General features: G+C 29.6%; 1 protein-coding gene across 1 annotated transcript in view; it reads right to left on the reverse strand.

The window, feature by feature from the left end:
• LOC136989031 (collagen alpha-2(IV) chain-like) overlaps nucleotides 1–18,208 on the reverse strand; it is a 126,350-nt gene that overhangs the window by 51,721 nt on the left and 56,421 nt on the right. The window contains exons 14-21 of the mRNA XM_067287074.1: nucleotides 16,537–16,633; nucleotides 16,181–16,303; nucleotides 15,699–15,875; nucleotides 12,906–13,115; nucleotides 10,304–10,401; nucleotides 9,024–9,224; nucleotides 3,167–3,335; nucleotides 552–662 (exon numbers count right to left, since the gene is read on the reverse strand). Of these exons, the coding sequence (XP_067143175.1) occupies nucleotides 552–662; nucleotides 3,167–3,335; nucleotides 9,024–9,224; nucleotides 10,304–10,401; nucleotides 12,906–13,115; nucleotides 15,699–15,875; nucleotides 16,181–16,303; nucleotides 16,537–16,633 (1,186 nt within the window). The remainder of the gene's footprint in view (nucleotides 1–551; nucleotides 663–3,166; nucleotides 3,336–9,023; nucleotides 9,225–10,303; nucleotides 10,402–12,905; nucleotides 13,116–15,698; nucleotides 15,876–16,180; nucleotides 16,304–16,536; nucleotides 16,634–18,208) is intronic.

Here is an 18,208-nt window from a genome sequence, read left to right on the forward strand (position 1 = left end):
CACAAAGTAAAATTCCCTTCATAGTCCCTACTTCTGTGCATTTTTACAGCCCAGCTAAGATTTATGAAACAAGCTGTAATTAGTGTGTGAGGTTTGCCTTTTATTGTAATTTTAAATATATTCTTTTTCAAGGAGTGTATGACAATTTCAATCTCAATTATGTTTAATTCTTCATGTAACTATTGATATATAGCATCATAAGAATAAGATAAATTATCATAAATACTATATATTCATTCTTATTGTAAAGTTTTACTTATGTTTTCATAAAATAATAATTTTACTTAACAATTATAATAAATTTTTAAGTTTTAAATTAAATACATGTAAAGTTATTTACATTACATTAAATGTTAAATAAAAGTTATTCCATATTTGTGAATCAAAATTTTATTATTTCAATTATGATTAATATAATGCTAAATCATTTTTAAATTATTGATTATATTTTACAAGAACATAACTTTTGTAAATATGAAGGCATATTAAGTTAATTTATAAATAAATTCTAAATTTAGACTTTCATAAATATATATTTGCATTATACATACCTACTTCTCCTGCTTCTCCAGATTTTCCTTTTTCTCCTGGTATTCCTCGAGGTCCTGGAACCAATTCTAGTTTACTAACTTCTTGCAAGTTGTATGGTTCACCTTTTTCACCTAGAATATTCATTTTTTATATTAAAAATTTTTCAGTTTACTTATTTAATTTAGTTAATATACAGCTGACTACAGTAAATTAGTATAATATAAATATATAAAAAATGTCTATTATAGCTACTGTATATAGCCATTACACTGAAAAATATACTGAATTCAAATTTCAAGATGACACATTTGTTTAAAATAATAGCAGAAAAGCATTAAAATGTAAATATATTTTAATTTATATTACAAAAATTACATTTGCACTCAGCAACATCACTACATTTAGTGTCACCCAGTGTGGACACCCATGTCATCCTATGGATCTCTTTTCATACTAGACAATACAGTAATGTTTTTTGGATGTACTAACGTTACTTAAATAATGTAATAATGTAATTAACTAGAAGATCACATGACTTTGTCATATTGTGATAGAACTGAAATGGAGCCAGAAGGAAAGAAGTGATCCCTGCACCTGTTAGACATAGAACAGGCAATTCCTATACAGTATCTGATGGATGCCAACAGATGAACTTTGCACTTGCCTCCACAAAAGAAGCTATCCTTGTACCTTCAGGCCACAGGAGACACGATCCTTGTACTGACCAGTTATAGAGAGACTATCTAAGAACAAAGCAATTGCTGTTGACTGCTTTGTTCTTATATTTTGTTCATTTTTCATGCCTATTTTCCATTATGCGCACGTAATACTATTTTTATTTTTGATCCATAGGCATAAATTCCATTAGGTGCGCTCATCACATCAGAGAGCATGTGTGAGGTTAGCCAACTGGGGGGGCTATCTCGATAACCGAGTGATCAACACAGTTGTGTGGGAGTGGAAAGACTCACCAAGACAGGTTTTCCATCTTAAAACTGTTTATAAAATATAAAAATGGCACTTACAACTACTTTTAAAATTTGGCATAAGGCCTAACCAAAGAGTGAACCAGTCCATGCAAAAATGTTCAATTGATCTATCGATCGTTTCTCCTCCGGCAAAGGTGATGTGGAGAGCGTTGGCCCTGGAGTGCGAGGCACAACTTGAAGGAATGATTTTCATTGACAGGAAGTGTCTGGGTGAAACTTGCCAGGAGTGGATGTCGAAGACAAGTCCCAAAACGTCGTCAATGCTTTCATCACTGAACAGCAGCAAAACTCCAGGAGCAGAGTACTCTGAACTAAGAATCAAGAACTCCGAATGTCCTTTAAATGCGCGGTTTTATAGGTTTTTCATCCAAAGTCACCTCTCCATTGGTCTCTCATCGTCACCTGGTGACAATTCGAAACCCGATGGAGGGCGCAGGAGAGGTCAACGCCACAACTAAATACGACTCCTCTCCAGCTGCGTTTTCCTCGACTTTTTCTTTCTCGAGTCTTTTCTATTGTTTTAAATAATTTACGAAAAAAAGTTCATTGTTTAATCCAGATCTTTAATTTTGTCCCTTTGAGTTGTGAAACAAGATTTTTAAGAGCATGTGAATACCTCCATTCGGACCCCATTTGGGTCCCCACACATGGACATTGTCACTGTAATACCTTTGTATATCGAAAACAAAGTTATGGACTCCTGTTTTTACTTTCCTAGCTCTGTTATATATAACAGAGGAAAAGTATGGCAATCAGTCAAAAAATGACCCCACATTTTTGGACTTAGGGGACCTTGAAATGTCAAGAAATGCAAAAACATTCAGTTTTTTTCAGTATGTATGGATGTTAATGTACGTGTGTGGCATGATTTTGTTTACCCTCTTTGAAGCTTAATAACGTTATCCTGTGCTTTTGAAAATTTCTGAAATTTTGCAGTAAGATCTGTGTATTAGAAAGATTCATGCTATTAAACTTTGGTGGTTTAAGGTCAATGGGGTGGAGAGATAAAGGGTGGTCGTATGTCATATCTCAAGTAGGGCTGAACTTAATGACGATTTTACTCGTTATTAGCATTTACAATTTTTTATAAAACCCATCCATACTCTCAAAATTAAGATATTTGCCATTTTATAATAATTAAAAATGTAAACAGTATTTTTTTTAATGAAATATCATAACAGACAGTGACACCAGAATTTTAAATGTTGCCAGGAAAGTTAAGCAATTCATTGCTGGATTTCTTACACTTAAATGGACCCATATTACATTTCTGGATTCCTTGTATCAATTAATGGAAAATGGCAACTTTTTATCAAAATCGATCCATTAAATTTTGAGAGCAAACTTTATTCTATAAGCCCACACAAGATGTGCTAGCGACTGTGAAACATCACACAACAAAGTGACGCGATTTGGGTGATATTGCTTTGTTGCACATGCTTGTAAAATGACCTTATATCTCGAAAATGAAGTCATGGACCCCCATTTTTTATTGAATTTTTGGATTCTGCATCTCAATTAATAGAAAATGGCAAAGTTTAATCAAAATCTATCAAAAGGATTTTGATAACAAACAATTCTGTAAGCCTCACAGAAGCTTCGCTAATGTTCAGCTTCAAATATATTTAATTGAAAAAAAAAAATACCTGGCAAGCCATTTATGCCTGGAAAACCAGGGGGACCAGCGACTCCTTTCATTCCTTTTGTGCCAGGGAGGCCAAATGATGTTTCACCAGGCAATCCTTTTAATCCTGGCAAACCTCTCATTCCTGCAATACCATCATTTCCAGGAAAACCAACATCACCATAATCTCCCTACAAAATATGAATACTAAACTCATCATACTAAATAATATAGATTAATTAATCTATATTTATTATATATTATTATTATTATTATTATTATTATATTTTTCAATATAATAATTTTAATAAAAAAAAATACAGTCAAACCTGTTTTTGTGTGGGGGATAGCGACCGCATAAAAGAAAATGCATAAAAAAAAATCGCGCGAAACTTCACGAGTGGCTATAAAAAATAGTTTTCGCAACACAATTAAAAAAATATTTTTTTATGCGGTGAATAGGGACTGCATAAAAAAAGTCTCACGTAGAAAATAACTCGAAACCGTACGAAATAACTAGGAATTGCTTTTTTAACTTTTTGGGCCTTTTTCTGCAACACCTAATGGGGGAAAAAATCCTCTAAGAATATTAATTTTTATATTAATTAATTATTTCCACTTAAATACAAATCTAACATTAAAAAGTTAAAAATAATCGTTAAATAATGATTTTATTTGATAAATATAGCTGCAGGAAGTGTTATTTCATTTAACAAGGGTTGAAATTTCACACCCGCAGTCTAAAGCTGGAGGGGAGCTAACACCGCATCTGTTCAAATATAACATAATATTTATGGTTTTTATGCTATTAAAATAAGAGGGGACCGAAATAAACATATGAGAAAAAAATTTTTCTGAATAAAAAATGAAAAAAACCTGCTGATGTCATAGAAAACAACCAATAGAGTTTTTAAAAATTTTACAGGAGTCAATTATGTTCCAATTTGATTGAAATTTTCATATACCGCACAAAAAAAATTGCACAAAACAAATCGCACAAATAAAAATCGCACAGAAAAAGACCGCACAAAAACAGATTTGACTGTATATATTAAATTTTATACTAGTATTATTTAAAATTAAATTACACCAATACTATAATAAAAATTACTTTCTATTCTTTTATTGTTACTAGTATAAAGCAAGAAATACTTTGCATGAAAAAGTAAAAAATAAACTGTATTTTCATGTTGTGGCCATATGCCATTGTATATATTAATTTAATCATAGTTTAAGCATCTTTCCCTTTTGTTCTTTGTTCCTTCTCACTTCTAGAACTTTCTACTCTTACTTTTTTCCCTTGGATGGTGAGAGTTGATTCGTGGAATTACAGAAAACAAAGAGAAGGAGTGGGACATTCTTTCAACTGGATCTTGAAGAGGAAGGACTTAGAAGATGGTGCTCCATGTTGTTGAGAGCAGCTAGACTGGAGAAGCAGAACTAGTTTGATAAGGATCAGTGAACTTATCGTAGTGACGATACAACAAGTATTGAGTAGATAGAAGAAGAAAAGGGAAGTGACAACAAGCCATCAGTCTGAGCAAGTTCCATGTGGCCTCTCACCAAAAGTGTGCAAAGTTCTGTACATCCCAGGTATTTCATCCTTTCCTATAACCTATCTTACTGTTTATCACTTTCCTTTTTTGACATCCCCCTTCCCTTACTTTAAGTTAGTTTGTAAGTACTAGTTGTAGTGTTCCTGTCATCAGATTCCTTATATATGTTGCAATATATACATATTCTTGTCATTTGTCCATCAATAATCTTGTCACTGCTGTATTACATATTACCATTCATTGCAATTGAGTTGGAATCCATAAGAATCTGTATCTATTTCAATAAAAAAAATACTTTGTTTAATTGTACACTGTGCATAGTTATTTGTTCAGTAATGTTCTCTTTTATTGGTTAATGATTATTTTGCTGGAACTTCACAATGTGTGCACAAATAACCCATGGGTTATTAAAGGTTTAAAAGATAATTTAAAGGTGCAGGTTATATAATGGAGTGGGTTACATGCCAATGTTAAAGTACAATTACAAATTTGTGTCTATGAACCAGCCATCACTCCATATGGCAGAGAGTACAAGGCAAGGCGGATTATGCATAGGTTTTATTTTTGTTGTAAAATTTTCAGGGGGGGTATATGCCAACACAGATTACAATCATTAAAATACAATAATTGCTTTTTGTACATAATACCAATTAGTAAAGAACCACAATTTTTCTGGCCAATAAAAATCTCAAAAATATAGATTTTATGTTATTCTCTTAAATTAAAAAGAATAATAATAAAATTAAATAGAAACAAATTAAATAAAGTATTCAAAAGAAAATTCATTTTTATCAAAAATAGATGTTTTCAGATTTTTAATATTAGTCTAATTTTTCATTCACTCTTTTCCCCTGTATTTGTTTTTTAATTGTTATTGATAACAATATTAAAAAAACAAATAAGTAAAATAATAATAAACGAAAATAAATAACAAAACAATACTTTTTTAGTTGTAATATTTAAATGGAATAATAAACTATCAAACTCTGAATTGAAAATCTTTATTAGAATTTTTAGCTAGATAATTTGATAGTTTCTCATCCATCTTCATGCTATCTAATGAAAAATTAAATATTTAATTAGCACAAATAAATGCGCATCTGATTTCAGCAATTTCATGCACTTCTAATAAAATTAATTGAAAAATAAAAATTTATTCAAATAAGTATTGGAAATAATACAAAAATAGGAATCTATAAAAATTCAAAAATCTGAGTGAGACGAATAATATGAAGATATCAAATATAATTATGAAGTATGTTCAAAAAGTTCCAGGAGTGAATCAAAACATCAAAATGTGTTAAAATATAAAAAAAATTTATTCAAGATAAACCATATTAAAATTATATGTAATTAGCTATAAAATGAATCACCATCACAATGTATCATGCAAATATAGTATAACATATGAATGATAATTATCAATAATTTAAATTTTAGTTAAATCAACACGTTTAAAAATGTTTTTCTGTAAAATCAAATCTATACATTTATTTTTTTCAGTAAATAATCATATTAGTTAGAGTTATCTTAACTGGAACAATTATAGCCAGTAGTGATATTCAAAATAGTTAACAAAGGATTCGCTAGCAGAAAATTTTTCCCTGACAATCACTGACAAATGAAATGGAAGTTTTGGCTAGAAATAAATACAATACCTTTTCTTGCGATATATCTAATAATCAGTGGCGTATTTGGAACGTAACGAGCCCTGGGCGAAGACCAGGTAACAATTTTTTTTTTAGGCAAAGAAATTTTTCATCCCAAATGGCACTGCTGATAATAGAAACTGATGTCATCATCTCTCGAAATACAATATCCTTTTTATTTCATTGTCCATAGCCCAACACGTGTTCCACAGCCATCTTGTATTATCTCATGTGCGTGAGATTGTGGGATCTCTCTTATGACTGGATCTAGTTTCAAGAACTCTCTTGAATCAATTACAATTAAACCTAGTTTCGGTCGAGATTGAAATGGTCGAGATTGAAATGGTCGAGAGAGATCGCACCAAGACATAGTCCCCGACCTTGCTCACAATCTAGATTGAAATGCTCGGTGCGAACGGGGTATAAGGCTCTAGTTTAGTAGTATTACAGAGTATAATACATATATTTTAATATATTTAAAAAAAAAACAAAACCACTGAGAAATGTTCCGTGTGTTTAACAAGGTTCGGAAAACTGAAAATTTTAACAACGGGTTCGGCTGAACCGGTGCGAACCTGCTGAATATCACCACTGATTATAACTATAGAGAAAAAACACACTTTGCTTACTTTTCCCTATATAACAAATTAGTTTTATATTAAACAGTACATCTCAGCTCTGACCCTAGTAAAAATATCAATTAATATCATTTAAAATAGCACAATTAGAATCATTTAAATTATGTCCATTATTTGTTCAAAATATTGCTAACCAATATTATTTAATACAAATTGTTTCAAATAAATATTTTGGACTGTATAATGAAAAATGAACATTTTGCATCAATTTACATTCAAATTATTATTATTAAATAAATTAATATATTAGTATGTGAATTTCAAAGTATTGCAAAAATTACATATGACATATAACATACATTATCTAACAAATTTGGCTAAAAATGTTAAGGGATCTATGGGCATAGAATATATGTTTATGGGCTATATATTTGTTCATACGTATATATATATATACACCAGTGGTGGGATTCAAATGATTTAACAACTGGTTTGCTGCCCTAATGACGGCTTTAAATATAAGAAAATCAATACAGAAAGGCAAGTTTATTATTTCATGCAGTTAATACTTAAATAAGAACAATAAAAGAGTTATACAAAACTAGATTATTTTATAAGAAAGAGTTTTAAAATATTAATGAAAAAATATTAAATAATATCTGACAAAAAACAATAAAACTGTTATTTAAGATAGCGTCCTAACTTGCAATTTTCTTCATTTTTATCCGAGCATCATTAGCTGTTTGATTTATCCTTAACTATCTTTTCACTGCAGGAGTAGTATTTATCCCATTCCTTTACAAGTAGGCCAATTAGACTAATAGCATTGTGTTTAAGAAACAGTTAGGTGACTTCTCTTCTCTGAACATATGTTCATCATTGATAAACCCCTTTCTGTTTCTGCTGAACATATTATGTTTGGAAACTCTTTCGAAATCCTAGTGCTCACTCCAGGTTTTCTCCCATGCATAATGCTGGCACCATTGGAGCAAAATCCTATTAAATTTTTTTCTAGGTAGTTCTTAGTAAGCCCAGCATTATTTAAATTTTCCATAACTGAAGAACATATTGTCTCTTCATCTTGTTTTTCCAATTCAACTAGTTTAATTAAAATTTTTGGTGATGTAATTGAATCCTCAAGTTTTAAGAGAAGTATAATAGAAGTATAATAACTGGTTTGCTGGATATCATTGTAGATTTGTCAATAATCAAGCATATTTTCGAATTATTTTCAATAATTTTATTAAATATTTCTTTTTTAATTTCCTTTGCAATGAAAACCAACAAATGTGAGTAAATAAAAATGTAGTATTTCATCAAAGATATAATGAGTTTTATGAAATGAATAAATAAATATTATAAGCATAGTTCCATCAAATTTATTTTTACCTGTGGACAGAATGAACATTACTATGGGCATTTAGAAACACTATTGTGCAGACAAACATTAAAAAACAGTAAGGATGTAAATTTGTGATTTCCACATTAGGTGGCTCCCAGGCACCCACCTTAAAGAGAACCCTGATTACAACTGCCATTTTGACAACCAGTTCACTGAATTCAACAAAAAATTAGGTACAGGTTCTGCCAAACCAGTGCGAACCAGCTGAATTCCACCACTGTATATATATTATATATATATAACTTAACAAAAGAGTAAATATTATGGGGTCCTAAGAATAATTTTTGCATCAGGATTAGTGACAGTCTTGCTTTGTTACATGATTCTGCATTTAAGCCTGATGTTCAATGTAAAAAAAAAAAGGTAATTGTATAAGGTTTATAAAAATCATGCTAAAATTTAGTTTTTAAAATCTCAGTAATATTAATAAACTTTTTAAAAATTTGTTTTTCTGATTTTATGAATAGTTTTTATATGTTAATGACTTAATCTGGCTATTTTCAAAAATGAATTACCAAATAATTTGATCATTAAATCTAACAAAAACTTCAACATTTAAAAGCAATTTAAAAACATTTCTTTCATTTCTATTTGAAATTATTTGTAAAAATTGGTAACTAAATTGAATAATTGGACAGGTTAAATTAAAAAAAAATATTTTATATAAACCTACATTAAAATTTTAAACATTTACCTGTTCACCCTTTCTTCCAGGAAATCCTATAAAACCTATATTTCCTGGTCTTCCATTAAAGCCGGGTAATCCAGCATATCCAGGTTCTCCACGATCACCAGGTGACCCTTTTGGTCCTTGTATATCTTCTGGATATTGTAATTCACCACGTTCACCTTTTTGACCCGGTCTTCCTTCTATCCCTGGTAAACCTGGTATTCCCTAAAAAATTATTGTAAATTTTAAAATAAGTTAAAATTTAGAAAAATTATTTGATAAGAAATTTTCAGGATTATTCTATTAAGAAACTGAAATTGTATTATTATTGTAAGTTATATGAAATTTTATAATGTACAAAATAAAACATATAAAGCATGTAATTTTCTACCAACACAGATGTAATTTGAATCAAATGATTAAAAAGCAATTTACACAACTAAATGCTATAACAATAATATGTGGATTATGGATATGGATCTCACATATATGTCTGAAAGTTTTCTATGTATATATATATATACATAGAAAATTATATATATGTATATATATATATATACAGGAGACCCCTATAACACGGGTTCGTATAACATGAATTCGTATAACACGGTGAAAAAATTGCGATTGTATTCGTATAACACGGTAAAACGTCATCGCCGACTCGTGTCATGACAGGATTGGTCAAATCTGGACCAATAGCGGATATTGTACAAACCGTTGAGTTTAAACGAGCACTGGACCTACTAAAAAACATTTATTATTCAACGGCCATAAAAATTATATTTTTATTAATGATGTCTCCAAAGTTAAGTTATTTTTCTGTGAAAAATTCGCTGATCAGGAAACATGCATCTGCTGTTTGATGAGCCGCTCCGCGATGAAAACAAGCTTAAGCAATGGTGTCATCAAAAGGTGCACACTTGGTAAGTAATCCTACAATTTTTTGTTTATAGCATAGTTTATATGGATTATTCCTAAAAAATTATACGTGATTTGGAAATGTTGAGTCAAATTAGTTTAAAATCAATTAATTTTATGGAAGAAAACCTTTCAAACAGCCGCAGCCCCTAAACTGCACACATGCTGGGCTGTGATTGGCTCATGTATTTAAGTGACTCATACAACACAGATTCATATAACACGGAACATATCTACTGTGTTATAGGCGGGTCTACTGTATTTTATTTAATGAAATGCTACAATTTCTACTTCTGTTGAAATACAAACTTCATTTTAATATAGGACTTTGAAATCTATGTATTAAGAACAGAAAACATTTTTCTTTATAAAAAGTTTTTACTGACTTGATATCCTTTAATTCCTTGAAAACCAGGATTTCCTGGCTCTCCTTTTCTACCACGAGGCCCTGGTAATCCTTGAAACCCTGGAGGACCAGCAAGACCTGAAAATCAAAAATATTAATGTTTTCATAAAATAAATCAGAACTGCACACCAGGGTGTATATAACAAAAAATTGGACTCACTTGAACCTTTAACCAGTGCATAATATGTTTGAATGATGCTTTAGCCTTATTGAGGCTGACACAATAATGATTAGTTGGCATCACTCAATATTATAAATCAGAATACCAATAAAACAACATGTTTTCATAAAACATGTTTTGTTGGTATTAAATTAAACTTAAACAAATAATAAAATGAAAGTTTTGCGATAATTGTGAGGATTTAAAATAAACTGTTCTTTGATGAATGTAGATTTGCAAGTTGTAATTTTGTTCTAAGAAATTTTGACAATTAAGTATTTTGGAAGATGAAATGTATGAATATATATATGTATGTATGTATGTATGTACGCATGTATGTGGCACTTGCACCAGCAATGCCCCAGGTTACTTACTAGTTGGAAAACAATGGTCAATATGAAGAAAAAGACCACATGACGCAAGTGGTCAGTGTGTGCCAAGGAGAAAAAAGGATATTCGTTGTCAGCTTGACAAAAGTCTTGTATGTATGGTCTGAGCAATATATAACATTCTTTGTTAAATAAAATGTTTTAGTTACCTCAGCATTATTTGTTTTATCTGTGCTACCTACATCAACAGTGAACACAAATTCCAAGACAACCACAACAACTGGTGATCCAAACTTTGAACTATATGATATTTTTCATCTGCAACACATTTGACAGTAGAGATAAGAACATATTCATTTCATTCCCACTAAAAATGAATGCAGAAGATACTTGGCCTTCCTCCAATGAGATTCATTGTGTTGCCTTCAAAGCACCCCCATTTTGGAAGGTAAATCCAGCATTATAGTTTACACAAGTAGAGTCTCATTTCATCATCTTGGGAATAATGACTGACTCAACTCAATTCCACTATGTTGTGGCTGCACTTGAAAGTGATATCCTTACACAAGTAGATGATATTGTCCAGTATCCATCTACAACAAATATGTACAACATACTAAAGACTAAACTCATAGAATGTTTCACCGATTCAGAGGAATGGCGATTACATCTCCTCACCCTGAACCTCAAGCTAGGAGACAAGAAACCATCCCAGATACTGCGTAGAATGAGAGAACTAGCTATGAGCAAGATAAGAGATGGTATATTTCGTTCTCTTTGGTTACAAAGGCTCCCACTACAGACTCAGCAGAACCTTCAAGCCAGTAATGAAGGACTATCTACTCTGGTTACCATGGCAGACAAAATTTGGGAAATAATGGACCTGTTACTCACAACTCTGTCTACATCATCCAGAACAACTTGACTACAGACCAGCCTAGAACCAATCCTTTGCAAATGGTCACTAAAGTCTGTGAACTACAAGTTCAGTTAGCAGAAATTTATTCCAAACTCAATACAATTTCCCCATCCAGGATAGCCCAATCCAGTGCCCATAACCAAACTTTCAAGACTGTATACAAATATTTCTTGGCAAAAAGATTTTTTTGACTCTTGACTTACAACAGGCATATTATCAGATTCCCATGCACATTTATCAGGGCATTTATCCCCAGGTATTTTGTAGTAATATTGTTCTATATATCTTTAGAGGCTATATAGAACAATATTACTACAGAATAAAATATATAGAACAATATTACTACAGAATAAAATATATAGAACAATATTACTACATAATACTAAATCAGTGCCATGACTGGAACACTAGAATGCTGTCTCAAAGAACACCAAAGAGATATAAGACAGGATAAACAGACAATTAAGCTATCCACGCTTTAACATGTAATTTTTATCCCTTTGTACTGGCACACAACTCCTCAAGCAGTGCAAAATCAATAAGTACTTTTTGTGGAAATATCTGTACTCATTAACTACATGCAACCATGTAATTAGCCAATCCTGGACATTCTTGATAACTACTTGTTTCTTTATAAAGTACTGTATTAATCCTCAACAATATTAAAATTATTCTAGCATATTTGGTCCTAAGAATGTAAAATTATTATAATTCACAAATTTATTAATTGTTTGCATCAATAATTCTCAGTTCATAGAAATCACCAGATCATTATTTTAATGTAATTTCCATGTATTTTATGATAATTTCATTTCTAGTATTGAATTTTTATATATAAATACTAATGTGTTTATTTATGCTCACCCAAAAACTGCAATTCACATTAATTTTTGTAACTAATTCTTTATTATGTTTGAATTTGAATTGAGATTCTATTTGAATTAAACCGTTTTTCAGGCATATAGAATTAAAAAAAACCATTGAACTCTATATGTTTGAAGATGACAGAAATAACTAAAAAAGTACTTTATGTTAAAAGTACTTGCATGTTTTTGTAAAGTTTGTTGTTTTTTTAAAAATATATTAACCAAAAGTCAAAATCTTATTTTATTTAATATCAACTATTAATAAATAAAAAAAAACATGTGTAATAGATATTTTATAAATTTTTTACCATCTCTTCCATCATCTCCTGGTGAACCTTTAAAACCAGGTATTCCAGGTGGACAATATCCACAATCATCTCCACGCTCTCCAGGGAAACCAAAAAGTCCATCAGTACCAGGTATTCCTGGAGGTCCATAATCTCCGGGATATCCCGGAAGACCTTGTGGACCTGGAGGTCCCCTACGAGCAACACCAATTCCAGGTAATCCTTTATCACCTATAATAAAAATATTAAAAAAATTTATATATAATATAAAAAAATAATTCATAAACAAAAATTTTATACAAAATACATTATATGCATGTGCCTTAAAAAGCTTTCTGTAAACCAAATATAGTAACAAATCTTGCATCAAATTAAATCAAATCTATAATGGAAAAACAATGAAAATTACAGCAGAATATGTGATATATATATGAATGATATAATGATAATATTAGACAAATTATATAATGAATATATAATTTGTCTAATATTATACCAACTATTAAAACTGTGATATAATTTATATTAATTTATTATTGATCAAAACAAACTAAGTACAAGGTGTCCAACTTTAATGTCTGTCTTGGGGCAAAAGAGATCTTTCTAGAATTTCATGAGTGGAACAAGCATGTGGTACATGCTTGTTCCACTGCTAAAATAACAATACTTAAATATCTATCCAGGGACAAAAGATTGATTCATTTTAAAAAATGTCATTAGGCAGAGCAAGTTCTACAAATAGATGACACCCTGAATAGTGACTGATATCTGAACTTTCCAAACATGATTGCAGGAAAATGGTTTGATGACATGTCATTGACACAACTATAGCAAGTTTGGTACCAGCACAATGGTGTGCCAGCTCATTTCCAGACAGACATGAGTCAATGGCTTGCAGATTGGTTTTACAATCACTAGATATATGACAACACAGCTTTGTTCCATGGCCACCACATTCCCCAGACATGACTGATCTCTCAGGATTTTTTCCTGTGGAGTCACCTAAAAGCATTGGCTTATGATGTGTACCCAGCATTGCTGCATGATGTTGGAAAACTGGAAAGATAGCATATATATGGATAGCATATAACATGCTATCCATAATGCTATGCTCAACTGTCTACATCCTTGTATTGCTACTGAAGATGGTCACTTTGAACATGTTCCCTAACAAAATAAAGCTCACTTTTTGTATCACTTTCTGCAATGTTGTCTTTACACTTTAAAGTCAGACATTATTTGTGTGCTATGCTAAATAACATCTTAAATTGATTTCTTTCATTTTAGCACTGGAACAAACATGCACCACATGCATACACTTGTGCAATGCTGGAAAGATCTCTTGTCCTTGAATAGATGTGTAAGCAGACACCCTTAAAAATATATATATCTCACAGATGCAATATACAGTATTATAAATATAATGTTTAAATAACAGATAATATGATCTTCAGAAAAAAATTTTCATCATCAGGATGTCAAAATGCAAAATTTTTAAAAATTGATAGAAAGATACTATTATCTTAACTTTGTTTAGCAATATATTTTTTATTTTTCAGTAATTTTACTAACTTTTTAGATTATTTTTCAAGGGTGTATCACTGATTTTAAATCAACAGACTATATGTAGCAAAACAAAACGCTTCAAAATTTAGTGTTTAATCATAAAAGTATTAATAAATTTCAGAATACTTTTGAAAGTTAATAATTACAGTAAAACCTCAATTTAACAAACTTTTGATTTAATGGATAAAATTTCCAATCCATATTTCATACATAAAAATTAGCACCCTGTTAATTTTAAAATGCTTTTAATATGTAATTAAATTAACAGGTTAATTTTTTTGTCAAATTCAAGATATCACTGCCCTTATCTTTATGCTAGAAGTTAAGAGCAGAATTGGAATTGTCTCAATATATAAGATGAATAATTAAGAATTTTTGTTTTGTGTTTTTGACAAATTAAAACTTTTAGGTTTTCTTTTTAAGAACATTATTTATTTGTTTAGTTAAATATAATTAAATGTATTTTCCAAAAAATGTTTGTTTATTTATTTTGATTTAGATTGTATATGTGTTTATTGCAATCGGAGGACTACAGTGAGTACATAAGCAATAATATGCAAAAGAAACTTTTCTGTAAAATTAAACTTCTCATACAGATTTAATTTTAATTACACAAAATATCTACTATCTACATAAGTAAAAACAAATGAACTAACTAATTTGTCAATTTTTTAACATATGAATTTGGAAAATCCTTCTTTATTATATAACAGACTTTTGGCTTTTACAGACACCCCCTTATCTGAGTTAGTCCTTTAAATTGAGGTTTTACTGTATTTTTATTTATTAACAATTTTTTTATCATTAAGTTTCAATAAGTTTTTAATTAAAAAATATTTGAAGCTATGTTAAATTACTAAGACAAATTATAGTATAAACTGTAGTAAGATCAATTTTAAGACTGCATCAGATAAAATAAATACAATTATAAAAAACAAACTTTTTTTTCAATGTCTGTTTATACAAAAAGTTATCACTTTATCATATTTCTTCTATTTGTATTTGTATTATGCTAATCTATGTTGCACTAGAATCAATAATAAGTATGTGTTAACCTAAGCTTATACTATTATTCTTTAGATATTCTCATTATAAATTTGTATTTATATTTTCTAATGTCATTCAATCAAAATTTTATTACACTGAAAATTGAGGAAAATAAAAATCTTTATTGTTGATTTCATAATTGAATAAATTCTGAAACAGATATCAATGGAAAAAGATAAAAAATTAAATTTCTTTATTTACCTTGTGGTCCTGGTTCACCTCTTTCACCTGGTAAGCCACGAATTCCATCATTTCCAGGACGTCCATCACTACCAGGAGGACCAAATACTGTAATTCCAGGTTGTCCTTTTTCACCTCTGGGGCCTTGTAAACCTGGAGGTCCTTGTTTTCCTCGTTGACCAGGTATACCTGGAAATCCTATATAAAACAAAACATTATATGGTATAAAATATTTATATTTAGTTTTTTTTTTTTTAATTTTATAAAGTCTTATATGATCTGGAATGATCCCCATAACCCCACTAAAAACAATAAAGAAAAAGTGTAAAAAAAATTAAAAGTAGCAGCACACTAAATAGTATGTAAAATTGGAAATAGTAAAGTGGAATAGCACTTTATTATGGAAAATATTTTATGAATTCATATTATTTAAAATAAACATTTACTGAATTTTTAAAATATATTTTACATAGCAATATTAAACAATTAAATAAATAACAAACCATCTTCTCCTGGGTCGCCTCTAACAATTAATCCTGGAGGTCCAATTGCTCCTTCTTCTCCTGCTGGACCTGGATTGCCTGGCAAACCACGAAATCCCACAGGTCCCGTAGATCCTGGGATTCCTAAAGTAAAAATTAAAAAATTAATAGAGATAAATTTATATCACTCAATACTTAATATCTTTGATTTAGAGACAACTGTAAAATATTTAGCTAATTTTTTTACCCTACACATTGCATCCAACTTATAATGCTTAACTAATTACTTAAGTCAGAAATTTAAAAAGGGAATCAAGAAACTGCTCTTAAAAGAAGAGTTTTAAATAAATAATTTTATTTAAATATTTTAAATTTACCTGGAACACCTGGAGCGCCTCTGTCTCCTGGCACTCCTTGAGTGCCTCTTGGACCAGGAAGTGCTTCACCCATAGGAATGGTTATTCCTGGAGGGCCCTAAATAATAGAATATATAATAACTATTAATTAAAATTTACATAAAAAACTGGATGAGATTACTATAAAAATACTGAAAAACCATAACCCAGACAAGTAGAAATTAATTTATTAGAAATGGTAACATTTTTAACTATATTTAACAGTCATCATATGTTTTTAAATTTTGTTCTATATATGAGCTGTTGATTTTGAAAGTGGGGCAAGTCCATTTTATGTTATTGCTAGATATTTAATGGTTTGCATTTCAATAGGTTTAAAAATATTCGTAAGCAGTAATAGACTTATTTTATATTTTTTGTGGTCTTATTTTGTGTAAATTTAATATGCAATAATGATTATCCATGTTAGGTGAAAAAAATCATAGTTTTGGTATGCACCAATGGACTTGCCTCACTTTCAAAAGCAATGATTTGTTGAAAACGTTGATTTTCTTTAAATGGAATAAAATTATAAATAAAATATTCAATTTTTTTTGTTGTTATTTGATTATTTATTTTATTTCAACATTTCATATGTCTTTTGGAAAGCTACAATAAAACAAAAAATAAATTTAATTTTATAGGAAAAAAGTGGAGAAAATAAGAAAAAATATTCAGTAATAAGTTGCATGCATATAATTATATTTCTTAGTTTAGATGGTGCAGATTTTTAAAGTATTCATGATGAATGGGTGGTACATAGGGTAATAAATCCATCATATCTTTATATTTTTCTTTAGTAATAGGCCTAGTTTTTGCATTTAATGATGATAATACTATTTTTCCGAAACTACTTGGCCAACTCATTTGGGTGATAAATCAAGAGTTTTAAATTGGAAATCTTTTTTCATTGATGTTTTATAGAACAATTTATATGGCACATTTCTTGAAAATCTTATCCAGAAAATATTCAACCAATTGACAGTTTTGCCATCAGTATTTTTTGTTCTTTTCAAAATTGTTTCCTCCAGAGGTTTTGGTTGAATAGAAGTCTTCACTTTTCATTTTATGTACTAAAAATGCATTGTTTTCAACATTTCTGTATTAATTTGTAATAATCCTGGGGAATATACAAAAAAGTGGACTTGCCTCACTTTCAAAATCAACTCATAATAGATATCAAAGATGATATAAATTACTAGTAACAAATTTACACTGATATTAAAAGTTATTTATTATGAATTGATCAAAAACATAAATTTTATGTTAATTTGTAATAAGAATCAGCTTTAACTATTTTTTTTTCAAAAAATGGACTTGCCCCACTTTCAAAATCAACAGCTCATATAATTCTAAGACTATGACTATGACTGTTAAATATGATTGAAAATGTTAGTTCTTCTGATAAATTAATTTCTACTTTCTGGATTATTGATTTTTGAGTTTTTATAATAACTATTAATTTTACAATAATTAAAGTTTTTCTTGCAGATTTTCTCCATAGTAAAAAAATGATGTTGTTTGTTTATGTCTATAGTTTTTAGAATAAGAAAACAGAAAAAAGTGTTTACTTCTAAGTTAATCTAAAAATGATCTGCTTTCTTTTGTTAATACTAATACCTTAATATTTATATCATACAGATTTTGATATATA

This window comes from Centruroides vittatus, unplaced genomic scaffold, assembly GCF_030686945.1.
Source record: "Centruroides vittatus isolate TY-2023 unplaced genomic scaffold, ASM3068694v2 scaffold_435, whole genome shotgun sequence".
Lineage (NCBI taxonomy): Eukaryota > Metazoa > Arthropoda > Arachnida > Scorpiones > Buthidae > Centruroides > Centruroides vittatus.